Genomic DNA, 27746 nt, shown 5'->3' with positions numbered 1-27746 from the left:
ATTCTTCCAACCAGGATTTCCTTACATTTTATTAACCTTGGTTTTATTTTTTATTAAATTATTTCACTGAACTACACTATATATTTTTCCAGTTTCTCTGATACAGTTATGTGAAGTTGATTTATTGTTATTGAAATCGGACGATTGTGATGTTAGTTGATGAGCAGTTGGCAAGGGTATTAGATTTTCACCTTGTTTCTGTTGATAGTTACATAATCAATTTTAATTCTGGCAGACACAATGCTACTTTGATTCTTTCTTTGGAAGAGAAGTAGTCATAATTGTATTAGGAAATGTAAAATCATAGAAAATGTCAATGTACTTGACAACCTTGGTGTCAGCAAGATATCATATAAAATGTCTTCCAAAAGTGAGCTTCCAGAAGAAATGCTTTTCTCTTCCTTTTTTTTGGGGGGGGGGAAAGGATAGAGGAGGTATTCAATTAAACATGAGCCCATCCCAATTCCCAAATATAATCACTAAACTCCTTAATTTTCAAGAATTTATTTGATTTGCAAATGGTTGTGATGATATTCTTACTGATATTGCTTACATATCATTTAATACCATTGTAAGGTACTCAGATGTTGTTGATGGATAGAGAAACTATAGTGCGTATGCTTTACTCTTTACTTTGATTGATTGATGTCTGTGTATTGCAACATACAGTAGGTAAATACAATTTGACCAGCAGTACGTAGAAAACAGGTGGATCTCTACTGTGTAATCTATTCAGTTGCTCCATATTCTTTGACTATGAATATCTACATCTCTTGTATACTTTTTATTTTTTCCTTAGATTATAAGTATCTGTGGCTTCTTTTCACTAATTCCATTCCCATTTTCTTTGACCTTGTGACTTTACTGTGCTAAGTTTGAGTTTATGTATATTTGCTGAATTGTTGCATTGTATATTAGGCCTATATGTGTATTAATAATTATATTATTTTCTTGTATCAGATTGAATAGATTTCTATTAAAATATTACTAAATAAGTATGATATTTTTTTCTGTTTATAATTGCTTAATTTATCTACCCCACTTGTCCCATTTGCATGAATTGTTGATTTTTTATCATTGAACTTTCTTTGTTGTTGAGAAATTTTTTTAATAATTATTTTAATGTGACCATAATTGTGGTATAAAAGAGAGGTTTTGCCTACTTTCTGAAATCATTTCAAATAAAAACTCACTTTACATGTCATAAAATGTGTGAATGTGACAATGTATACGGCAAGAGGGGTAGTTGGCCCTTTCAATGTCTTGTTACTACTAGAATGATTGAAAAGGGATTGCTATACAGTACAAACAGTACAAATTTTAATGCAAGTGCCCCCCCCCACAATGGCATCAACCTTATAGTACACAGGCCTGACGAAGCCAAAACGGGTGTTATGGTATTTACATGTATATACCATTCCACTTAACAATATAACACAAAAATGAATAAATAAAATAAAATGAGAGAGAGAACCAAACCTGTATTTATTGTGACAAAATGAAAAAGTGTCAAGTGTCAAGAAATAAAAAAGTTCTGGTCATTTGAAATAAGGCTTGTATTTCCATAATTTCATGAGAAAAACGTGTTTTCACCGGTTTCCCATAGATGCTTTCACATGGTAAACAAAAGATTTAATGCATGGCTGATCGTCAACAAAACGGAGTGTCGAGTGAGTTTGAAAGCCAGCCTGGAGAACCTCTTCATTTTATGAAATTATTGAAATTCAAGCCTTATTTCAAATGACCAGAACTTTGTTATTTCTTGACCATTTTCTGTAATTTAGGTATCAAATTAAAGAGGAGATATTGAACTTTCCAGAAATGTGGTTTTCTTTTTGAAACCCAGATACCCCCCGCCAAATGAGATTTTGATATCCTTTCTTCAAATTGTATTTGCTCACTCATGCGTGAATGAGAAATAATCTAAGTAATATCAGATGAAAGAAGAGATTCTAAGCTTTAAATTGGTAGGTCATTTGTCTATTCTATTTATGATTAAGTAATGATAAATGATCGCTAAATCTCGGTTTCGTTTTTTCTGGGACGCACTGTATAAGCCATGCACATAAAATAATTACCACTGACTGCATTGATTGGCAATGCCCATCAATATAATGGGCTCAATTAATCTCTCACCAAGATTAGTCAAACCATATATTTTCTTGACGGGCCTTTTCCCCGAATATTAGAGAATTATAAACCGTAAATGTGAGATCAAAATGACTCATACATAGTTAAAAACTGAATAAACAATCGTCATCTTGTACCATAAATCCGCACCATTCCTAAAATATGAGTATTGCAAGAAATTGATGATACCTTTCGACCTCTGTACCTGGCGGGCCCGGAGAGTGGGGTTAATAAATTGGGAAAAAGTTTCTGAGGAGGATGCTGACCTGGCGGCCGGGCCTGGCGAGAAGATATACCGCAAAATCAGCATGAAAATTGTAACGATCAGTAATGATCAATCGGAAAGGCGCAGTGAGAGGAAAAAGGGAAATAAGAAAAGGGATATAGGAGAAGTGATCATGCCTAGTTGCCTACCTTTAAATTTAAACGGCATTGATACGGATAGTTTATGACACGTTCATTGACTCATGGCCCTGATGATGGGTAGCGAGGGTGCTGGAGGTGCTGAAGCATGCCATTTTCCTGGGGGGGGGGGGTGGGGTTGCTGCTAGTGTTATTCTCCGTAGGCATCACCCGCGGTGGAATTCTGTAAGATGTGCCAAAATGATATACTACAAATGACCTACATTTAATAGTAAAACCCTTCTTTTTGCTCGTCAAATTTCTCTGAAGCTCTTCTTGTAGTGAAACATTTCCCCCCTTTTTTTGCTTGTCAAATTTAAATCAGCATCCCCTGTTAAACATCGTTCCCTGGGCCTTGCATTGACTCACTCAGTTTTTTGCACTCCGATATCAAAGTTCACTTTAATATTTTTTTACGAATAAAGCCAATCTAAAAGAAAATAAAAAATATAATCTCGGGGTGGGGTCCCCCTTTCTCTGGCGGAAAATCTGATTTGAAAAAAAAAATGATATAAAAATGTCACCCCGCGTCTCCTGGGTTAAGGGGGGTGGGGGTAATGACCTTAATGCATGTAAAACAAAAACCGACGGGGAAAGTGGTGTCCTTGACTATATTGGCATGAATATAGTGATTCCACATTTTTGGAACTGATATGCATCATCATCCAAACAGGCTGATGCGGGATTCCTTTTTTTATTTAGCACAAAAGGAAACGAATTGCAATTTTCCTTCAAGTTATTTAGTTATCTGTATATTATTTCCACTCAAGAATTGCCTTCTGTTGACATCAATTATCGTCACATACGATCTTTGTGTAAACGTGACCGGTTGAAAGTGCAAAGGGCTTACCCGAGAAAAGTGAATCATCGTCACGTGATACTACTGTATGGTCGCTGAACGATGAGGGTTTACACAAAGTAACAAAATCGATAGAAATTTTGATACTAATCAGCCATTTGGTGAAATATACACCTATCAACATAACTTTATATTACCATGAACAATTTTGATACGAAGTTTCACAGTAATTACATGTTGTTTATTTGTGGTTATATAGTTAGGAAAAAAATCGCAACTGAATATCTGTGCAAGGTGCTATTGTTGCTATATTGCTTGTAGTCATGATTAAAGATGGCATGTGTAGGAGGACCCTATTCCCAAATAAAACTTTCGTGTAAATCGACACAAAATTCAAACGATGTAAACAGATTGTGCATCCATGTTTGTAGCCATGTAGGCCTAAATTTCGATTCATATGTCTTTAAGTAACATATAATGCGCCCGGGGAGGGGGGGTGTCGAAAGTGAAAAATATCGCCTCTCGCCTTGGAGACCGAGAGACCAACCACGTCCCTGGTTGGTATGCAAATAGGGAGACGCAATGACATCATCCACTTACTATTTCGCTTGTATTTCATTCATATATGAAATAAGAAATATTCAAATTTTCTCCTGCATTGTTACGAGAAACAAAGTTATATTCCTTTTTGAATTTACAATTGTTTTAATATTTTGAGGTTATCATTCTCAAATCTGTGTGAAACAAAAAAAAAAATATAAAAAAGTAATAATGGGTGCAGGACATCATCGTCTCTCATTTGCACACCACTGAATTGTGCATTATAACTGTTTCCTGAAAACTTTAAAACGTCATAACTTTCTTATTTTACATCCGATATTGATCATGACATTTCAGCGTTATGCTGCTTTAATTTTCTCTATTTATTTGAATTACTCTTTTCTGGGGGTGGACTTGACCTTTAAAACGTGATATTCAAGCCTTCTAAAGTCTGTTCGGATTTATAGAATTTGGCACTCGGTGTAAGATTTAGCAAGTTCATTGATCAGTCTGACTTTATACAAAATGACGTGAAATAATGATAGTTGTGGACATCTGGCTGAACTTGATCCTAAATTTAACAAAATTCTTGGCTGATATTCAATCTTCGAGTCTCACACCAGTAATGGATGCGATTGGGACCGTCTAAACGTACGTAGCAGGAGACGTCAACCCTACCCATAAGATCGTGTCACGCTATCACTTAAAAAAGAAAGAAAACTGGCGGTAGCCCCTTTGGTTTTATAAGAGATGACAAAAGATAAAAAGGAGAACAGGAAGAGTTAGAAGAAGAACGAGGAAAGGAGAGCAATGAATTGGTGAGCTGGATCATATTGGGGCGGGGGGGGGGGGTGAGATAAGGCTACATGCATGTTCGGAGCCGAATCTTTTATCCAATACTGGTGAATTAAAAGAAAATAAAAAAAGGGGAGCACTGACATTGTTCAAGACCCACCTACACCCGACAAAGGAAATTATAATTGGCATAGTGTCGAAAATCTGACGGTCAATCGGATCGGGGTCGCCCTAGCCACTAACCCGTCTCTGTGGTCTAGTGGTTAAGGCACCGGCGTTCAAAGCTGGGCCCGGGTCCGATTCCCGGCAGAGATATATTTTCGGCATTACCATTTTTTTTCCAAAGGCAGATAGCTACGGGGAATCTTGATTTAAGCAACGCCTATGTTCTCTTCATCCATTTCTTTCACAAAATACATGGATATATATCTATATAAATTTTATTTATTATTTTTGTGGGGGCAATTTTTTGTTTTAAATAAAACTGATTATGTGACAATATGAACCGATTTTTTTTAATTTAAATTGATCAAAAGAATCTTACGGTACTTCTAAATGAAATATTTATTGATAACAATACAATAATAAATTTGTCTTGTTTGGCCAGATTTTGCATTTTTGATTTGATTAAACAATGGACCTACAAAGACATGCATGAAATATAAATTTATTTATTTATTAGAACATATTTAATCAGGTATAAAAAGATCAGTATAAAACTGTTTTTCATCAATGACCTGATGAAAACATAAAGAACAACATAAATAATTACATCATACATGAAAATAAAGTCAAAATCTAAATCAAAGATAACAATACTAAGTAACATATATAAACAAATATTGTTACTTAAATGATAATGTGATCAAACTAAAATATTTTATAATTATTAAAAGGGAATAGTAACTAATTTTAATACTACTAATTGTATAATTCATTCGCTGTCTTGGCATTTGTTGGCTCATGTCGTGTATCAGGATAATGCCCTTGAATCAATATGCTTCAGATTGTCGGGCAGCAAAATCGAGAACCAAGACAATTTTTATGAAATTAACTTATTTTCGCTTCACAAATTTCCGCACTCACATAATGACATGAGTATAATATTGATATATACACAAACTCTATACACACTGCCTTTAATTTCTGAAATATTAGGAAACTCAGAAAAATGGATAAGAAAGTCAATTACAAAATAACCTAAATCGTGAAATATACTTATTTTTTCACAAGTGAAACTCTTGACATGAAACAGGAAAAATCCGATTTTGATGGAAGTTTTTTTTGATAGTCGTTTTCTCTATTTATTTTATAGTGATAGAATTTCTTTTTTGTTTGGAATACAATAGAACAAAGGATCATTAAAAAACCTAACGGATTGAATACATAGGTGCGTATGGTTTTCTCGATTACGCCTATCATTCAATTTTCTTCCTTGACCTATTGACCTACAACAGGTCTACTCTTCACCAAATTGATGTTTCCCGGGGAAATCCACAACATCGAACTTCCTCTGAATTCCGCTGCAGTGACTCATCGGGGTGACCATTGACCTTTGTATACTGGAGGGTATCCCCAAACCCCTTTGTCGCTCCAGACTTATATTTCGATGCTCCCTATTTTCTAGAATCATAAATACAAAGAAGGGTTCAGCGTGACTCAGTAGGGGATCACTTGCACTTGTGGTTCTCGGATAGTTCTTATTTGCAGACCAGTATTTAGTTTGATGATGGTTAATTCGATTTCACCCCGTCAAAATCTTTTGAAGAAGAATTTTATCCAGTAACGCAAGCAAAACAAAACATCGTTAACATTCTGAAATTGTCTTGGAGCCAATTTCACTGAAGATATTATATCATTTAACCCCATCTGTTCCTCCATTCTAACACTATTTTTGAAAGCGTTCGAACTTACAACTAGTTTATATTTTTCCTCCTTTACTAAACTTGACAACTGGATGGAAACCCTTTTTGCTGTACAGTCCTCATATTTAAACAGTCGGTCGCAAGTGAAATATGTCACTAAAAACTGAAGCATTGCATGATCTTGGTTTGTTCAATCTATAAACTCTTTCTAAGAGTGACGTTTCATATTGTTATTGAAGGGAAGCTTAGAGCATATAAGCTTCCTTGTGACGGTATAGCCCGATCCAATTTCTCTGCGATCCAGTATTACCGTCTCCATTTCTACTACGGATAAGGCGAAACGCGATTTACTGTAGTGCAGCTTCTCATTGGTTGGAGCGATTACATTAGGCAAGCATTCGCACATTTACTTTCTGCTTTGCTCCTGAACGTCGCATTCGAGATTGGACAAACTCTACAATGATGATGGAATTTGTTGGTATCTCACTGTTGATCGTCTGTTCTTGTGTCGTAGTCGATGGTCAGGGACATGGAGGAGGAGTTGCAGACTCACAAGAAGATCTTGAAGCTGCGCTGGTAAATAATTTTAACGAAAACATTCTATATTTCATCAGAAAATAGTAATAACTATAATAATTATGCAAAATATGTGCGGTAAATACATGTTTCTAAGCGCTGCATTCTGTTACCCCGGCTTTTAGGACGGCTATCCTGATAGAACGATTAAACATTCAAGGAATTTGGGTAGCTAGCCTACGTACCCTTTAACTACGCCTGGGTGGAGAGTGGCAAATGCAGATAAACGCCTTGTCAAAGGACGCGAGTGCTGCGCGGTGGATTTTAAACCCCGAAGCTTTTAGGTTCAAAGTCCGGAGACTTATCCACTGAGCCACAACACATCTTATTATTCTCACTTAATTGAGATCTAACGCTTATACAAGCTCTCATGAAAATAGGTGAAATTTTTAAATGTTATCTTTTTTACGTCCGATTTTGATGAAATTTTCTGCCTTATGCTTGTTTTATTTTTCTCTTATTCAAATCGTTTTGCTGTGTGAATGGACAATGCCCTTTACCAAACTCGTTGCTTCTTTGATGGCGACCAATAGATTGTTAAGCTGCTTTTTATACCTATTGTCAATGAGATGAGATTTAAAAAAAAATCCTAACTCGCACCCGACTAAAAATATACTGCCCAGGTTATTCGGGGGCAAAATGACTGATACATTTTAAGGAATAAACACAAATAAAAGTTAAAAACAGAACAAAACATGACCACGGACGGTGGTAAAACTGGTAATGTTTTGGTTAAATTCCGTTAGCACGAATAGGCCTAGATATATTATTTTCTTTTGCTCAAAAAGTGAAATGATTTTTTTTTACATCTAAAATATATATCATGTATCTAAATAATCTGTGAATATGCCTCTATTCATTACTCGAACCTAATTGTGAAAGGATTAATGATCATTAACCCAAGGCCAGATAAAACTTGTACGAGTTCCACGATCAGACACCCTTGACACGATTCCCAAATTTCATGAGGGTCATTGCTTGTCCTGGTTTAATTACGATGTGGGATCCATGGTTACGTTTCCCCTGAGTTGAGTCGTTGTGCCCCTTTTTACTGACAACTGCATACGTCATGAAAGGGGGTCTGGAGACCCTGCCTAACCTATGACGAATAGCAGTTTGTTGAATGTGGTGGATCTAATATCCTCTTTACAAAGACCAAAATAGCGGTATATGGCTCACTAGTAGATTTTATAGCCCGGGTGTTTAGCTCTTCGAGCTGCGATACAAGGATCGTGATTCAAAATGACGATTTAATCACTTAAACTTTCTTGAACAGTGCAAATAAGTTGTCAGGGTTATAGGGGCCCTAAAATTCTATCATAAGGTATAGGGACTACTCGACCCTCACCATTAGAAATGTGCTGCTGCTAGAATGATGAAGAATAGTTCAAAATAGAATAGTTCAAAATGGTTTCTGTAGCGTTGCTTTAAGGTTACTGCCCAATTTAGATGAAAATATGCACCCAGTAATAACTATCGTACAGAGTAAAAGAAAAATGTTGATCATTATGTGCTGAAAAACTTCTGATAGTTATGTACTGCTCATTTGACAATTTGATTTATTTAACATCTTGTCAGAAAAGTCTTTGCTTACAGGGTGCAATTGTAAAACGTAGTTTTTAGCGAACCAAATCAATTATTTAAAATATAATTACAGTTCTCATCATCCTCGTTTCACAAAGAATGTGCGATTATGAAAACTTTGCCATTTGGAAGCTCGTTGTTGATAAAATGCTGAGCCATCATAATGTTACCACGCACCATACGAAACGGGTCCCGTGTACTTTAATTTTAAGCTGTTAAAATTATATAAATTCTTATTTTTTTAAGTGACCATGATTTAAGGGCATTTCATTTTCAACATCATCGCAAAATAGTGAAAATATGTTTGGTCACATGATGCTATTTAGACAAATCAGCATATACAGGATTTAATGTAAAACATGATTTGTCGAACATTATGACAAAACCTGTAACGAAATTAGATCGTTATTTTTTTTTATTGTTTTGCTCGCTTGAGACTTCACAATTTTTTTTATTCTCAACATGCTCAAGTTATACCCCTCACAATTTTGGGGTCATTACACCACTAACTATGAATTGATAATGGATGATGAATATATGATTGATGAAATTTTAGTGAAGAAAGAAAGAAAGAAAGACAGAAAGAAAAAAAGGAAAGAAAGAAAAAAAATATTCGTTTTATATCATTGTCTTTTTATGGAATTCTAGACATGTTTTTTTTATAGCGGGAAGAACGATGGAGTTAAAAGCTTGCATTTGTATTTCTTTCTTTAGCTTGTAACATCATTACACCAACAAAATATTTTCAAATCATTGTTATTCCCACGAAATTAATCCATGAAAGCACCATATCATATTAAAATTTCATCCTGCTTTGCAAGCATAGAGATTACCCCTAAATCCATTTCGGACTTCCCTCTTGGTTTCTTTTTACTTATATCTTATTTTATTTGCATATCGTGTTTATCATACATGACTTTGCAATAAAAACACAGTTTCATATTTAATTCTATCTGATTTTTTTTATCACCTTTAACTCTCATTCTCTTGCTCTCTCTCCTTCTCGTGTCCGCACACCCAGGCCGGCACACCCACGCCCTATACACCCACCATTCGTTTTTTCTCTCCTTTTCAATCTCTCTCTCTCACACAAACAGAGTGCCACACACCCACCCATATTGACCCACTCTCTCACACACACACCCACAGTCTGTAGCTCTCCCTCTTTCAGTTTCACAGATTACAATGATATGTAACGAATGATAGAAATGAAAAATCTATTTTAGTACGTTTCTTCGTCATATCGAGCAGACAAGCTTTATCCACTTCAAACACTTAACATCCCTTAGAAATGTTAGAAAAATCTATATTGTGGAAAAAAAAGAAAAAAAAAAGAAACCAATCCAAATTAATTAATCATGCTTAAAGAGTCTTCCTTCCCGCAGTTCAAAATCGAACAGGAAGGATTTGCCCACTTGGAATATGAAGATAGGGTTGATTGAAATTGGCTGAATTTAATTACGTTATTTTCACGATATAGCTTTCAAGTTACATGAAGGACATTTCGTCTCCCGGAAGGCCTGACTAGAAAAACAAAAATGGTCAATCAGTGATGAAGACATTCTACAGGGTGCACCGCCCCCCCCCCCCTCCGTCGATCCACGTCTGATACTACATCAACCCGACAACATAGTGAAATCATTTTTCAGTAGATGATATCAACTTAATGCAAATCATCCAGAAATGCAATCGAAATCTACCGAAGCTAATCTTTACGATTTTTGCAATTTCGATTTTGTTTTAGTTCTTTGAATTTTTATCATGATGCTAAAGAAAATTAACGTTTAGAATCAAGCACTCACTTACTTGCAAGGCTGGCGACATTCTATACCCGGGCTTGAAAGTTGTTCGCAGAACTGAGCAATAAATATACTGTACGACATCCTTTTTCTCAAGAAATCGATGATAATTTTGTCAATTTTGCGGGTAGAGGCTAAGTATTTAATTTCAAAATAATGACCAAACTAATATGTCCTTGGTTAAGTGAAAAGGCCTTGGTATTAACAAATATTCATGAAATATGTAAAACGATTGATGAATGTCGCAAGACATTTTACTGTTCTCATAACTGAACAAGTGCCAACTATTTCAGTATCTAGTAAAAATGTTGATGAAATTCAATATCGCTAATAGAGAACGGAGGGGCCGAGTGTTGCCTCTGCTGGCCTCAAACTGAATTTCCACTAGTTTTTTCGGTCTTTTAAATCAAAACACTGTATGGTTCTTTATTCTGACATTCTAATACTCCTAATGCATAATACAATTTTCACCAAATCATCAATATTTTGGATTTTGGCTACCTTTTTTTTTGGGGGGGGAGGGGGCTTGTAAACTCTCAATTTTTTAAAATCGCCTCCAAAAGTGCTTATCCCCTCCCAATTTTTGCCTAATTGCGTATCTGCGTTCATCAGGATCATGAAATCTTGAAGTTTAATTGTACTGGTTATTGTATTGATATTCAACGTGACTAAAAAATCATGAACAGGTGTCTTTTCAGGATTGAACAATGTCATTTTCAAAGTTTGCATTGTTACTCGAGAAACATGACATCATACTTTCAAAGGTGTGTAGAGACAGTAGCTTGATATAAGTTCAAATCAAGTTCATGGTTATCACTTCCCCTACGAATCAATTCAGTTCAATACACTTAGGTTAGCTAACTTATATTAGTTGATTATAGGATTACTTTTGAATTACTTCTCAACCAGTATTCTTTCTCTATCTTAAAGACATAGCCACCATGACTTATGTTTTCATTTTTTCCCCTATTTAACTTCAAAATATTATATTTTCGTAACTACATGCTGTAAATTGGATACTCTCCTGCGATAGGGGTCCTCTGATTGACTCATGTGAAGCAATCTATTTTTGGTAATATCCATTTTAAAAAGCACAAATAATAACATTGAAACACATTCCTATTCTATAAAACAAACGATGCATTGTGGGAGGGACCGACCCGAGAGTGAAGAAATCCATTTACCTGATAATTAAAGTCATAAGATTGGGGTTTGATTTATGTTTACTATCAAAACCAGTTTCATGTTTCTATTCATTCCAGTATAAGGAATTTACATAACCTAACACAACGTCATCATTCTGATGAAAGAAATGACATGTGTGTCTCTTCAAGGACTTTAAGCATCCACTTGGTTTCTTCAAACTCTACCACATGACTCTGCGTCATACAATCAAGTCTCGTGACATGATTGTGAACCATCTTTAATTCTTCAAATTATTCCTCACAATATTCACAGATCAGAATAGACGTGTCATATCGTCTCCTGGTAGTTAAAGCTTACTCATTACATTACCACTAATGGGCGGAAGTGATGATGATGTCATACTCATCAAGGGAAAAACATGAATACCTTAACTAGAATTACATGCAGATCTATCTTTTGTTTGATTAGTTTTAGTCTGACAACAACCAAAGAAATTCGCAGTCACGAAATTTCAGATATGATCTGATGAATGACTTGACAAAAGTATGTCTACAAGAAAAGTTTTTTGGTGGACAAATAGAATCAATTATGATATAGTAGTTGTCTGTACAAGATCATTTAGAACAAAGGATAACATGGAAATGGTAAACAATATAAATGCTAGAAAATATATTAAAATTTGAGATCATCCATTCAAATCAATTCAAATTCAACTCAGGACAGCTGGGCGTATTAAATGGTATTTACATCCTCCAAATACAGTGCTTTATATGACAAGCCAGTGGGACAAGTTCACATTAATTATTAACTTGATTGATTGATTGATTATTTTATTTCCATGCAACAACTGAACATACAACATAAAACGAATTAACAATATTCAAATATCAGAACAATCATTACATGGGAGGGGACAGTCATAAGCACAGAGGCTTGAAAAGGACACCCCTCAAGAAATGACTATACGGCCCTGAATGCGTCTTTTTTTTTTTTTAAATAAAAATAAAATAACATTTACATTCTCCATATACGCAGCAGGGCCAAAATGAGAAACATCAAGCATGCCACAAAGATACAAAAATAAATAATATTACATAATTATAATGATGATATGTCAGCCGTGTATCGAAAGATAGTAATTTGTTTATTTTTGTAAGTATTAAACAAAAAAACAAAACAAAACAAAAAAAACCAATGACTTAGATCGAATAGCTGTTAATAATAAAATGTTTGAAATCGAACTTAAATTTATTCAATGTAGAAGCGTAACGTATTGTTATGGGTATATTATTCCAGGTATCAGGACCAGTATGTCTTATTGACCTATGAGCTAAAGCGGTTATTGGGTTTAATAAATGAACATTTGTCGAAGTTCTCGTAGGATAATTATGAATGAAAGAATTTAAAACGAACATATGATTAAACGTGGTTGGTAATTGACGACAGTAAAATCGATACATAAACAAAGCAATTTGAAATATATGTATGTCATCCATTTTCAAAGTTTTAAAACGATTAAAGAGGGGATCAGTATTTTCATAATAACCAACACCAGCACATAAACGAACAGCTTTCTTTTGCAATAAGAAGATATGATGATTGTTATTAACTTGTCTTAATGCACAGTGAATCATTTATTCTTAGTATGTATATTATAATCGGTTTTGTAGTCAGGTTTTCCTATTAGAAAATAAACATTTTGTTAATTCAGGTAGGCCTATTGGATTTTGGACCATGAATTAGAGAGGCAAAAAAGTCTGCACCACTGGTAATCTGCACTAAAGAGTGCCCTCTCATTTTAAAACAAGCCACGCATCTGGGAGTTTAGCCCAATAGATTGCCATATTAGTTTGATCGTACGAAGAACCATACACCCGAAACATGACCCACCCTATAAAAGGAGTCAGAAATATCGAAAGAACATTCTTTAGGTTCTCATTTTCACATATTTTTCTCCTCGAGGTCCCTTGGTACAAACTAGAAAGTAACTGTGATCACTTCTGTTGTCTGACGAACGTATGTAAAAACATGTTTAAAATATTATTCTCTTTTTTTTAAGCCCGTCCCTCTAACAATTATGTGTTAAACAGGTAGGTGAAAAAGAGTTCAACCAGTTATTGTTTAAAAGCACTTTAAAACAATTGTTAGAGTGACGGGCTTTAACAATGGACTCAATATTTTGAACAACCGCGTTTTCACAGAATATTATGTTACTATAGGAAAGAATGAGTTCATTTACCTCATTCCTTTAATATGTGAGAGGTATATCGGTTGAAATTTAGTACGAGACGCTTTGGCTCAGTGAAAGGTCTGTATGTACTTATTTAATTTTAAATTAAGCCAATCAGTTAAATCATACTGTGTAATTGACTCGGTTACTACGTTTAGGTTTAATTCGAACATTGCAACATTTCAACATCCTGAACCCGATTATCCAACCTTCAAACCCCGATGACTCTGTCCGTGACCGCATAATGGTAATTACCCCCCAAATAGAGTTTCTAATGTATCAGTGCTAACACAATGTTTACAGTTTTATTTGTTGAACACAAAACATTGAAAATTAGTCACCCTCTCATGCTATAGTGGAAAACGTTTTTGGCAATGCCGTTTATGAAGTTTATGTTCGTTTCTTGTCTATTTTCACCTCTGTACCAGACATAAATACAAAGCAAGATAAACAATGATAGATGAGAAGAAAGGAGGGGAGGGGGGGGGGGGAGCTAACTAAAATCAGCCCATAACCATGATAACATAGATAACGTGAGATTAACGTCCCCTCATTTAAAGGAATTCCTCAAGGTCTGACAATCGGCCCTTTTGAATTTCTGTTTTTATACCCATCTTTCCATAGATTTGGAAGAAATAACATTATTACGCAGAAAATACAATTTGGTGTATTATCCATGTTTTCAACATGAATTGCTTCAGGAACTCTACGCTCTAGATAAAATGATAAGCCAAATACTTTGAAAATACGACAGGTTTGGCCACAACGATCGATTTATGAATATTGCCAGTGCGTGTAGAGTGAGAAAAAGGAAAGTATAACTTCACTCTAAAAAATGAAGTGCTAATTTAGCTCTTAAAGAGCGTGTACAGTGACTGCACTTCGGAGTGCTGATTTTTCTCGTTCAAATTTGAACTAGACAAATCAGCACTCAGAAGTGCAGTCACTATACACGCTCTTTAAGAGCTGAATTAGCACTTCATTTTTTTAGTGTTGTTTCAAGCTATTGATTGATTCTGTACTTTATTTAGCAGCACTTGACATTTTAAGGAATGCGAAAAAATACATGAATTATGAGAACAAAATTTAATCCCACTACTAGATATTTAGGAATGTCAGTTTACGTTAGGTGCTATGGAATATATTTCCTGTCATGCTTTACTCTAAAAAAATGAAATGTGGCACAGGGGTAAATCTTTCAAGGGCCGAGGAGTGACAGTGTTTTCGGAACTGAAGTGGCTACCCTGGATAAATATACCGTTATCATAATTATTATTAAAATAACTAATGCGTTGATAATTAATTTCTGTCCGATCGAAATTAATATAAAAAACAAGCAAATTATTAATTTGAATGTAGCAGATTTTTTTCTTAGTTTAACATCAGAAAACACACTTTTTTTTACTATTCTTTTGTAAGAGTTCGATATATAAAGTACAATATTTTGAATATTTTTTCCAGAAAATAGTCATTTTAGCAGTCAACAATAATTGTACTAATATTTTCATGATTATCATGTTTCAATTACACGAAAAAACGCGCATATTGTATTAAGTATAGCATGAATTTGATTTAGACAACACCACTAAACGACCAAAAGTACTAGTCTGGTCCTTGGGTGGAATGAACATGAGCAATCATATGGTTTTATCTTGCACTGGCTCTATTTCAGATATCGAATGAATTATTTCCGATACTTAATTGTTTACAACGGCTTTCAGGGCCCTTCTGGTTACTGCTAATTATTACGCAAACCATCTCAAGAATTTTCGTAAAAAATACGGGGAACCGTGCCAGACCTAATTTTTTAATGTAGGCTTTATTCTTGGAAGTTGTACAAACTTCGAAAAAGTGTGTGCGTTTGGGAATCGGGGGGGGGGGTGGACTTGTACCGGACTTGTGAAATAGTTTTTACTATACACATCAGTAGCCTACTTTCTTTTTCCATTCATGGTCAATAATGTTCTGGCTGAAAAAAATATCACAACTTGGCCTAAAGCATAACCTTTTCATGAATGAGTCATAGCACTGGCGTAAAAAAACAAGAAAAAACTAATCACGACCATGGGAGAAAAAAGAGAAAAGAACAGGAAAGGAAAGAAAGAAGGGTGAAATATAATACTATTTAGGAATATTTTGTCAAAATCTATCTCAAAATTGGAAATTTGTAAAAAAAAAAGTCTAAATTTTTTTCTCGTTCGCTACAATCCCTCGCAACTCTTCATTTATTTCACGGGATACGCCACATCTAGCCCCCTCAATTTTTTTGGCTCATTACGGCACCCCCTACACCCCCTCTCTCTTTTATTTGATTTTTCTTCTTTATAAGGAAACCAGATAGTGGTCTGCATACCCGAAGAAGAAGATATACTCCTTCACGCAATGAAAAAAAAAACACCTCAGTGACATTTCTTTACGTGTCCGATAGTTCAGACCAAGTTCTTTACAGGACATGAAGATAGTTTTAGTGCTGCCCGGCTGCCCCTAAATTTATATACGCGATCCATTTTTTTAGCGCTGAGAGAGGCCCATGCAGTACTGTGCGGCATAAATCACCTTAGTATTACAGAAATGTATTGAAATCAGAGCGGAAAATAGGTATTTGTTCGATGAAGGATGGGTAATGCTTTCTATTGAAATTACATGTGCAGGTGCAATATAAATACTTGAAAAACCAGACTGTTTATCCTGTTGTGTAAATACTTTTTATGCGCTCTAGTTTAAGTTTGCCGTTGATGCCATATTTCCATGGCATTCTATCATTAAAACATGGTGTGTAAATGAGATACAATAATCACAATTTTCATGCCTATTTTAGGATGTTATTAAAAAAAAACTTTATAATTCAAACCATTTTCTTTTTCCAGAACTACCTTAGCAAGTACCAGGGCCTGCCGATGTCCAACGACCCAAACACAAGGATGTCTTTGATAAGCCATACCGATCTTGCTTCCACCATCCGCAATATGCAACTGTACATGAATGTGCCCCTGACAGGGCGCGTCGATGCAGCTACCAAGGCCAAGATGACCCAGCCCAGGTGTGGAGTACCAGACCCAACGGGTCAAGATGCGGCAGGCCACGCCCTTGGTGGTAGAATGAGAAGATATACGCACACTGGGGGAAAGTGGGAGAATCCAAATCTAACATTCCGGTAGGTATTGATCTGATATTCGTGTTATATTGCTATTGTTTTAGTATTATGATGCGGATGAGGATGTACCAGACACAAAACAAATAACGGAAAAGTTATATTATTTCTAAATGCATTCATTTCAGAGTATGGACTATCAAAGAGAGAGGGAGAGAGAGGGAGAGAGAAAAAGAGAGAGGAAGTGAGAGTCAAGGGGAGGGGATGGTAAAAACTAATGCCACTTTGGTTATTTCATGTAAATCTTGAAAATCTATGGCTGTGTTCTGCCGCCACCACATGCTTTCAATTGATGGCTATGTAATTTTCGAGGGGGGGGGGCAGACATGGGGCAAAATAATTAAAAGCTTTGAGCGAGTAAAGCGAGCAAGCAAAAATTGTGAACTTTCTAATGCAAAATTTTGACATAATACTCAAAAAATATTATAATATTTCACCCCTTCCGTTCCCTTTCTTTCCTTTCCCCCATTTATTTCCTGGTCGTGAAAATCTTGTGGATCAATGGCCCAAAGCCCCCCCCTGTATGCCAGTGAGTGGATAGTAATAGAAGAAAAAGCTAATAACTGTTATTAGCGAAAAAAATGGCCATGAAGTAACTATTTCAATTAAGATATTTTAGTTATTTCTAACAACAGTTATAATACAGATATCCAAAACTCTCGCTGGGGATGTTTAGGACCAGGAACATTGGAATAAAATATTTCTAAAATACATAATTGAAAGCGAAGTTGTTGGCAAGTACTTATGAAAAAAAATCATCTTACCCGACTGTATCTTCCGTATTGTAGTAATATTTTGGCTGATTCCGGATTCACGATATTGGAACCTTTACACATACATGACATATATGGCTCAAGAAACGTTTGAGAATCTGCGTGAAGGGAGTAATTGATTATCCTCGTCCATTCTTTTCCTTAACGCAGAATCCTGAATACTCCTCCAGAGCTTCGAAGACGTGAAGCTGAAGATGCGATCCGAAAGGCCTTCAAAGTGTGGGAGGACGTCACTCCGTTAAAGTTCACCGAAGTTCGCGGTGTAGAAAGGGCTGATATTTATCTCAAATTTGGTGCTGGTGCCCACGGCGATCTTTTCCCCTTTGATGGACCGGGTTTAACGTTAGCCCATGCTTTTCCACCGCAGAGTGGATGGGATGATCTCGATGGTGATGTGCACTTCGATGATGACGAGACTTTTACAGTAGCTACATATGATGGTGAGTGTAGGGTCAGTTACATTTCTTTGTGTGAATGTCATGGTAACAATTTCTGTTTGTGAAAAAATATGCCCGAACAGTTGCACTATATTCAAAGTTTTTCAGAATGATGACTTTCAGACATGTGACTTTTATTATAAAAGAAATTCGGCCCACTGAAAAATAAATGTGCTTGGTTGATCAAGTCATACTCTGACTTGGACGGATAATGAAATTGGACTTACAGTATTGTTGACAAATTATCGACACAGACTTGTGATTATGACAGTTTCTTGTACTCTGGCAATATTGGATGGTAAGGATCAGTCAATATAAAAGCATATATCTCATTAAAAAAACGTGGTAAAATCAATGATGGATTTAAAACTTGTCTTCCCTTATAGGTACAAACTTGTTCCAGGTAGCTGCTCATGAAATCGGTCACAGTCTCGGTCTAGGTCATTCCAGTGACTCACAAGCCCTCATGGCACCCTTCTACCCTGGCTACATCCCTGACTTCCAACTTCCTTACGATGATCAACTTGGAATTCAGAGAATTTATGGTAAGGTCCGATGAGAGATAACTTTACAGAACAAGACCTATAAATGATATACATGTATAATATTATACTACGGATAGGTCTATCGAAGTCACAGGATGGGTCCCCAGAGATGCGGTGAAGATCGAACCTTTGATGAAACAAAAGTCTCGAGTTTGCAGCCCTTTAACAATAGCAATTTGTTCTTTTAATTCATTCTATATCTTTCCATATCCTCTCCAGCTACTTTCACCTATAATTTTTTTACTCGTTTTTGCTTTTCATTGCCCATTTCATTCATACTATTCTAAATACTACCAAAAGAAGACATCGGGTTATTCGCCTCTGTAGGATGCAAACACATTTCCTGTTACTATTCAGTTTTGCCCAAATGACAGTAATAATTGATGCTCCCCAAATAAAACACTACAAAATGCAAACTCTCAAGTAAATGACGGTATTTCACCTGTATTAATGTTCCTACTCTTTTTCGAATAATTAAATATTAAAAGGAAGTAAGAGACCCCCTGTTGAGCCACCTACAAAGCGACCTCAACCTGGACCTGATCCTGGACCTAGTCCTGGTCCTGACCCAGGACCTAAACCTGGACCTACTACCAAGGCACCTGATGGAAGATGTAAGAAGACCTATGACGCCATTACACTTATCAGAGGAGAATTGTTCGCTTTTCAGGTACGTTATATTATTAAGATATATATTTGGAAAATAAGGAACAAGCGTGGCACAGAGGAAGTTGTATAAAGAGGGGGGGGGGGGGGTATTTTCATAGCAATAGAATAGGATCTGCTTTAAAATAAGTAGATGCAAGGAAAGTGAGTCTTTTGTCATTCATGTATCTTTATCTGCTGCACACTTCCGGAATGCTTGTTCATGTGCAGTCAATTGGTATTTATAAGAAATTTTGTTGTGTTAAGCAGGGGTATGGAAGTTCAGTTGAAAGCTAATTTTAGTTCGACTCGATTTCATCGAGTCTTTTTTTTTTGTGAATATCTGAAGTGCAAATTAGACCTATATGAGCGATTGTGGTTTTAGGTATTTCTTTCTTCAGGTCTTTACACGTTCCTAGTTGTGATGGTTTGACACTACTCGGGAATGCAAGTTATGTTTCATTTCATGTTGATTGAATGTTGAAAATGAATCTATGCAGGTGCATAGGCCTTATCGCTAACAATGGATTTAAAACCTTCACGGCTTTGCATTGTAGAAGTATGAGAAAACAAAGCACAAAAATTTTCCTTTCTCGAAATGATGCATCTAGTACATGGAATAGGGAATGGAGAGTATTCCTACTATTTTCAAAATCCTGACATTCCATTACTCACACCACCTACTTGTTCTTCCGTTACAGAATGACATCTACTGGAGGCTACGGTTTCCACAGGAATTGATCTCCCGTGACACCGGCGAGCTAACATCACACTTCTGGCAGGCATTCCCAAATAAAATAGATGCCGCCTACGAGAGATATTTTGATCACATGATCTTCTTTTTTAAAGGTCAGTCAGTTCTCTTGAGTCTATAATACTACCATGTATTGTCGATCCTATCGATATTACCAGTATTACCTATGATAATTTAATGGAAGGAGTTGCTTTTGCAAGGGAGCAGCGTCCCTCCCGATAGTAAAACTCGCTCACTCTACTTGCTCTGATTTTTTCTCCATGTTTTCAGGTTGTATGGTTGTATGAGTGCAGTGATTAGCAATAATCTAGGATAAACTGAACATTGTTATTGGTGTCAATGATTTTGTACAATGAAACATAAACCCCCGGGAAATCCTGTTTATCGTATACATGCATAGGCCGATATCATTTACGTTATATTTTCACAAATTAAATCTGAATTATCCAAACAATAAGCTTTTTGCTATACCATTCCAAAGCTTTAAAACGAAGAGAAGGAACGAATCAGATGAATGTTTATTTAGATATAAAATATCTTGTTTAATGACAAACCTGGTTTCCCTTATTATTTTCAGGAACCGAATACTACAAATATAATGGATTAACCCTAGTTAGCGGGTATCCAAAACCAATCAAAAGTCTTGACCCAAAGCTACCGGGTAATTTGGATGCTGTTATCGGATTCCCAGAGTATTCCAAGACATACTTCATCAAAGGTCGAAAAGTTTGGCGATTTGACGAACTGGAGCAGAGAGTTGATGATCAGTATCCGATAAACATCAAACATGTATTTCCTGGTGTGCCGAGTCCTGTATCATCTGCTTTTATGCATAAGGGTGAGAAATTTGTAATGAAGAAACAATGATATTGATGATTGTTTTAATGGTTATTATCTTCCAGAACCATGTACACAGTATGATTATTATCACCAGTGGCGCACCGTGGGTCATGGCATGGGGGGCACCATCAAAAATTTTGATTCACCTAGTGAGCGCGCGGAGCGCGCTCAGTTGCCAGGTAAACTGACCAAAAATAGACATTTTAAGGACAGTGCCATTAAACGAATATGCATCTCACTGATCATGCAAGCGCGAAGCGCGAGCTGAAATTTTTTTACATTCAGACCTAGAAAGGGAAATTATAAGCAAATTTTTATCATGTTACATACATGTCTTGCTAAACAAACAATACGAGCGCAAAGCACAAGCTGAAATTTTTGTATATATTGACACACAAACGGACATTTTAAGGACTACATTTTAGGAATCAACACATCTCAGTTATATTTATCTAATATGAGTGCCAAGCACTTTGTGATTTTGTTAGAATTATATCTAAACACAGGAAGCACTTGTCATTGTAATCATGATTTAACACACGCATCTCACTAATCAAATATTGCGAGCGTGAAGTGCGAGCTGAAATTTAGACAATTCAAACCTGAAGAGGGGCATTTTATGGCTTGTTTGTAGGAATTCACTAAGACCATACGTATTTTACCAACCAAATGATGCGAGCGCGAAGTGCGAGCTGAAAATTTTTGATATTCAGATCAGAAAAAGGGATATTTTGAGAACTGTTTTTTAAGGAATCCATTAAGAGTATACATATCTCACCATAGTCATCTAATGCGAGTGCTAAGTGCTTGCTGATTTGGTTAGAATTATATCTAAATACATGAAGTACTTTTGTAGTCATTGTAATCATGATTATCAATCGCATCTCACTAATGAAATATTGCGAGCGCGAAGCGCGAGCTGAAAATATATCAATTCTTACTCCCTGAAGAGGGGCATTCTAAGTTTTGTTTGTAGGAATTCAATAAGACCATACGTATTTTACTAACCGAATGATGCGAGCGCGAAGCGCGAGCTGAAAATTTTTGATATTCAGATCAGAAAAAGGGACATTTAAGGACTGATTTTAGGAATTCATGAAGAGCAGAAATATCTCACCAATCCCTTAATGCAAACGTAAGCACGGACAGGAAATGTTCTATATTAAGACCTTAAAATGGGGCGATCATTGTAAGTAGTCATGAAAAAGAAGCATAATGTGTTACTTCATAAAACAATAATAGCTCGAAGTGCGAGGAAACATATTTGGTGTATATTGACTTTATTTGACAAAGTCACGTCTCTCAAAAATACTTGAAAACTGTAGTATTCAGAAAAAAAATATTTGATCTATTATATCTAGACATTGTGAGGAGCACCAAGAACAATAAAGATATAGGCCCTGAGCAAATGATGTTTCATAAAGTTATGACAAAAAAGTTTATTTATGTAATATACAGTAATATAGCATAATTATAATATAAAATTAATAGTTTATGATTTCCCACCACGATTCTCTTTCTTTCTCCCTCTTTTTCTCCTTTTTCCGTTTTTTTTTAGCCAGCCGATTGGGGGGGGGGCACGTCCCCCCATGCCCCCCCCCGTAGTAACGCCACTGATTATCACATAAAGCTGATTTTTTTTTATGGTTCATTTCACTCACACGTTTCAAATCAAGGTGAAATAATTGTTCGGTAACCCCACATTTGGATGGTTTATTTTTAAAGGAAACTTTCTAATGTAAATATGCAACCTAATCTTTCGCAAAAAAGACAAATGGTCTACAGATCAGACTCCGTCAGGATTTTGATAGCGTTAAACGATCTGAAGGTGGCGTAATGTTTTCCGCGATTAAAAAATATATCTATCATTCTATGTCCAGCCCTCTTTGTTGTCTTCATTACGTCAAGATGTTAGTGTGGTAAGACCTCAAATACTGTATGACTGTCATTATATTCTTCACTAGGAAACTAACATGATTTGTTAAATGTTAATATTCCCAACTCATTATTTATCTCATTTCAGACGGTGCAGCTTATTTCTTGAAGGGTTATGAGTACTACCGCTACAATGACACATTGAGAAGCGTGGATGGGCCCCCGCGTAGATTCGGCGTTGACTTCTTGGGATGCGATCCTGCCAAACTTGTCCAACTTGGTCTAGATTCTGGCAATAGAACCGGAGGTCATGGAGATAGCAACATCACCAGGCCTTCAAAAACTTTCACATTGCTTTTAACAGTGGCAGCAATTTTGCATTTGTTTCACACTAGGTTTTACTAGGTTGTACTTTGATAGGATTCTTTTCATTAAGCATTACACTTCTTCCGAATTTGGAAATAATGAGTTATGTTAAACAGAGAGATGGCATTATTCAGTAAAAATTCTAAATATATAAGTCGCGTATGAGAAAAACTCATGCCTATAGTCTGACAGAAGTAAGGTTATCAAAATGGTCAAAGCACTTTGCTTACCTAAAACTGCTGAAGAAATGATCGAGCATTAGAATAATAATTATTAAATGTGGGACCTGTTCTTTGCAACAATCATGGCAATGCTATGATGGTATTGTGATGCATAACGATATCTAGTGTTCTGCTGGCGACTCGTAGGACTAATAAATGGTCTTCGATCCCACAAAGATAGCACTATTGCAAGCCAACAAAACACATCTCAGACGAATGGTTTCTGAATTGGTCGAGCCTTGTAAAGCACTAGAAATTGCTGCATTGTCGACCGATCATGTCTCCTCGGTCTCCTCTTACTTCGGAGACGTCGTAGGGGTGACACTTCCTCAACATCGCCACATTGTTTGAGACAGAACAGTATTGAAAGTATTGAAAGAACAGTATTGAAAGAAAATGAAAATGTTTGAATGTCATACAAGTTGCTACAAACACTGCTATAGTTTGTATCGAATTTGTAGAGACGTACCAGAGACACGTCTGCAACCAGAGTTGACTCGTTGGTCTACACTAACATGACTTAGGAGATGTGAATACGTTTCACGCATGGAACTTGTTATCACGTGGAATGACAGTTACCCAAACAACGTAGGGTGGATTCTAATAACCCTTTGAAAAATTGACGAATGAGAGGTTGCATTAAACTGCTACACGTACTATAATTCAAGATTAGATAATAGAAATAAAACGATTGACAGTCTGATATAGCACACTTGAGAGAACATGTAAACATCTTTCTTAATGAAATATCTGTAAAACGATTATCAGAAATAAAACGCATCTATAAAATATGCAGATTAATACAATTTCGAAGAATGCCGAGTACATTTTCGCCGAATTATTGTGCCCAACCTGAAAATTATTCAGAAATCATCAATATTTGACTTGTTTTAAAAATGACGCGTGAAAAATCATGTTAGATATTACAATAAAAAATAGCTGTAAAATGGAAGTTAAGGACATGGAAAAAAATATCAGAGGAACTTTCATTTCTTTTTCATTTTTACACATTTGTAAATATGACTATGAAAATTTGTTTTAGTGGTGGTGCTGTAACTTGTTAATCCTAGCTGCTTCTTGTTTGATATTTATGTGAGTGTACATTGTATCATGCTGTAGGAAATTCTTATATTTCAGTATTTACCCAATGTAAATAGTTATTCGTTTAGATTACTTCAATTTTTTTTTATAATGGCCTACAATTAGATTTGACATTCTTGAGCATTGCCATAATCATGATAACTCGCTGGCGAGTCTACGAAATATGTGCAATCAAAACTCATGCTTTCTCAGCTATCTCTCGGAAGATAAGTAACCCACAATATTCAAAGATAGTCGACTGAGTCGATATTGTGCATTATTTATACATAATTGGATACTCTGTTAATGCAGGGGAGGTAATCTGGTCCCTTATCACGCTCTTTCAGAGTGAGATGAGGTACCAGTCCTGATGGAGTGAGATTTTCATCTTTCAAGAGTAATTTTCAACCCTTTTGGAGTTAAAGTGAAAAACAGATGCACACTTTCACTCCTAAAAAGTGAAAGCTCACTCTTGAAAGACCGAAATCCACTCCATCAGGACTGGTTCCTCATCTCACTTTGAGATGAGCGTGATTAGGGACAAGATTAGCTCCTTTGCATTTACGAGCAGGTCTACTATATAATCATCCTTTCATTTTTCAACATAGGTTAAAAAACACTGCATTTTGTTGTTTCTTTAATACACTTGCTGGCAAGTGTGGTTTCAATATTAGTGCAAATATTTTGCAAGTATAATGTGCTTAAGAATTCACATCGTCCTTTTCTTATATACATAATCCTAGAGAAATCTTTTGCAAGATTTAAGAATAAAATTACAGTTACAACCAACGAAACCGACTCCAAACCGACCGATGTGATGTCATTTAAAATATTGTAATAGTTTGATCGGTTTAATTGGTGTTACAGTGACTACAAAATTACATGTATATATGAGAAACACTTAATTTTGACCTAATGGTTGTGAAATGTTTTTTTATCTAATTACTTTTCTCCAACTTTTCAGAAAGTGCATACATGCAAGCATCTTATGCTCTCCACCGAAAATATTGTGGAAAGTCACTTTCCCTAAAAGTTATATATCAAATGTATGAGATTTTGCCTGTTTTTTAATCATTAATTGTTGTAAATTGTTACCGCGATACAAAAATACAAAAAACTAAACAATTATTTGGTCGTAAATACGTTTCTTTTTTTTTCTACCCGACTCTTATAAAAAGGTTCATTTGTATTTATATGTGTACATTGATTTTTACCACGCTTTGTTGGGTTCTCCCAACATCTACATTTTGACATTTATCGTTTCCTGAAATGAATTTTCTTTGTAATAATTACCGCTTCTGCAAATACAATGTCATCTTATTGAAGTTTGATTCTTATCGTGTCTTAACTGATGAACAAAAGAGGGCATTACCTGCAAACAAGGTGTTTAGTGCAAAATACGGATTAAAGTGCGGACCTTTATTAGTGTTCTGTTTTAAATAATATTTTATTTTCTTCTTCTTTCAAATCAATTACTAGTTGAAAATTCAAATTGGGAATCACCCCATCTATCGACCAGCTACTTTTATTAAAGTGATTCCAAATTGAAACAGGGAGGGTTGAATGTGGATGTGTACTAGCGAGTGAGAGAGGGTGTGTGTGTATGTGTGTTGAAAAAAGTGTGTGTGTTCGTGCGTTAGAGAGAGGAAGGGAGAGATACGGTACTGGGGAGTGAGAGGGGTGAGAAGGTGAACTTCTAGGATATAAATATCCAACAATACTCTTGAGTGACCAGGTACGGAAAGAGGAATGAAACTAGATTGATCGTGTTGAAGCATGGAATGGGGCAACGTTTTACTGGTCCCCCCCCCCCCCCCTCCATCTGAACGTCTCGGAATGGCCAATGGGAATACATGCATTATATGTAAAAAAAAAGACTGCGCTTTTCCTGTTAGACGGAATAGATGAATTTAGATTACTCATATAGTGAAATGTAAAAAGCGGGTTAGAAAGAAAGGATACTGAGGAGTGTAATACCCCGAAGGTAATGGGGGATGGGAAGGAGATGATGGGGGAGGGGGTCATAATATGCGGCAGTTTAGTGAGTTTACTAATGTTTGTTTTAGATGATGAACTCATATCCACGTTTAGCATGTCAGGGTTAAATCTCTGATTCACCAAGTCCTTAGTCTGTCACCCCTATTCTTCCTGAACTAATTCTTTTCCATTTGTCATTTCTGTCTTTCTGTAGAACTGAACCGGGATAACTATTGGTGAAAGGGGTTTTCTGAATAGAAAATTGATACATTTTCCGACACCTTGGCGTATTTTATACAACCATGCTATCAATATTAGAAGTGAACAACTTGGTAAAATTGATTATGGAAGAGAGAGAGAGAGAGAGAAGGGGGATAGATAGATAGATAGACCGCGCATAATCACCTTCCTTGTTGATTAAAGATCTAAATAAACATTTTAATTGCGCACATCAAGGAAAATCTAGATACAATATGATTAAATTTGCATATACAGTGCGTATCAAATAAAAGTTCACGCTTATAAATAATCCTGTAACATTTTATATTTTTAATATCCTGAAGCTTTATCCACATTTGAATATAGGTATCTCGGTAAGCAAATGACGATATGACTGTCGAAAAATATTTCCGCTTGAGTGAGCACCACTTACTTCCTGAAAAAATGATTGGCGCAGAACTTGGAAAAAGTTGTATGAATAGAAGTATCAATACCAATCATAATATTTGCATATCTGACATTGAAAATGACTTCCAATCGAGTGTATTTCAGCACTTGGTGAAGGACATGCAACTTTCGCACTCCTTGATCTTCAATCTCAGACAATGCTCTATTGTGAATCGTTTCATACAATGCTATTCAATAATCGCCAAGGACCGTTCAGTTGGGGCTTTTTAATGGCTGCCAGCTCTTCAGCTTTCTTCCTGCGCCCTCACTCACTTTCCCTCGCTAATTCTAATCCCTCTCTGTAAGGGGCAAGAACGGGATATTTTTAATGGGGAAAGGGGGGCGGCGGCGGGGTTGGAGGGGGGGGGGTAGCCGAAAACATATTCTTGATTCAAAGTTTTAGATAGATAATGTGGAATTATACAAGTTAACCCTTCCCAATAATGTTCCCTTCTCATTCTCTTGTTCCCTGACACCTCTCGTATATTAGTCCAGTCAATATAGGGTTTGACCCACCACTAATTGCAACACTTGATATTCCACTGCAATG

The 27746-nt window shown here is 35.9% G+C and overlaps 1 protein-coding gene across 1 annotated transcript; it reads left to right on the top strand.

The window, feature by feature from the left end:
• The first annotated feature begins 6615 nt into the window (after nt 1–6615).
• Nucleotides 6616–25878, top strand: LOC121409096 (collagenase 3-like). The gene is made up of 8 exons (XM_041600913.1): nt 6616–7107; nt 16734–17020; nt 17941–18230; nt 18614–18772; nt 19261–19442; nt 20119–20266; nt 20749–21009; nt 23035–25878. The coding sequence occupies exons 1-8, from the start codon at nt 6991–6993 to the stop codon at nt 23289–23291; spliced, it is 1701 nt and encodes a 566-aa protein (XP_041456847.1). The 5' UTR covers nt 6616–6990; the 3' UTR covers nt 23292–25878.
• Nucleotides 25879–27746: the final 1868 nt, after the last annotated feature.

Source organism: Lytechinus variegatus, chromosome 2, assembly GCF_018143015.1.
Source record: "Lytechinus variegatus isolate NC3 chromosome 2, Lvar_3.0, whole genome shotgun sequence".
Lineage (NCBI taxonomy): Eukaryota > Metazoa > Echinodermata > Echinoidea > Temnopleuroida > Toxopneustidae > Lytechinus > Lytechinus variegatus.
The sequence above is the reverse complement of the archived record's forward strand: the minus strand, read 5'-3'. Positions and strand labels throughout refer to the sequence as shown.

Coding starts and splice junctions, on each gene's coding strand:
- LOC121409096 (XM_041600913.1), top strand. CDS start 6,991: ATGATGATGGAATTTGTTGGTATCTCACTGTTGATCGTCTGTTCTTGT. Junction 18,231..18,613: donor TACAGTAGCTACATATGATG/GTGAGTGTAGGG, acceptor CTTCCCTTATAG/GTACAAACTTGTTCCAGGTA. Junction 21,010..23,034: donor ATCTGCTTTTATGCATAAGG/GTGAGAAATTTG, acceptor ATCTCATTTCAG/ACGGTGCAGCTTATTTCTTG.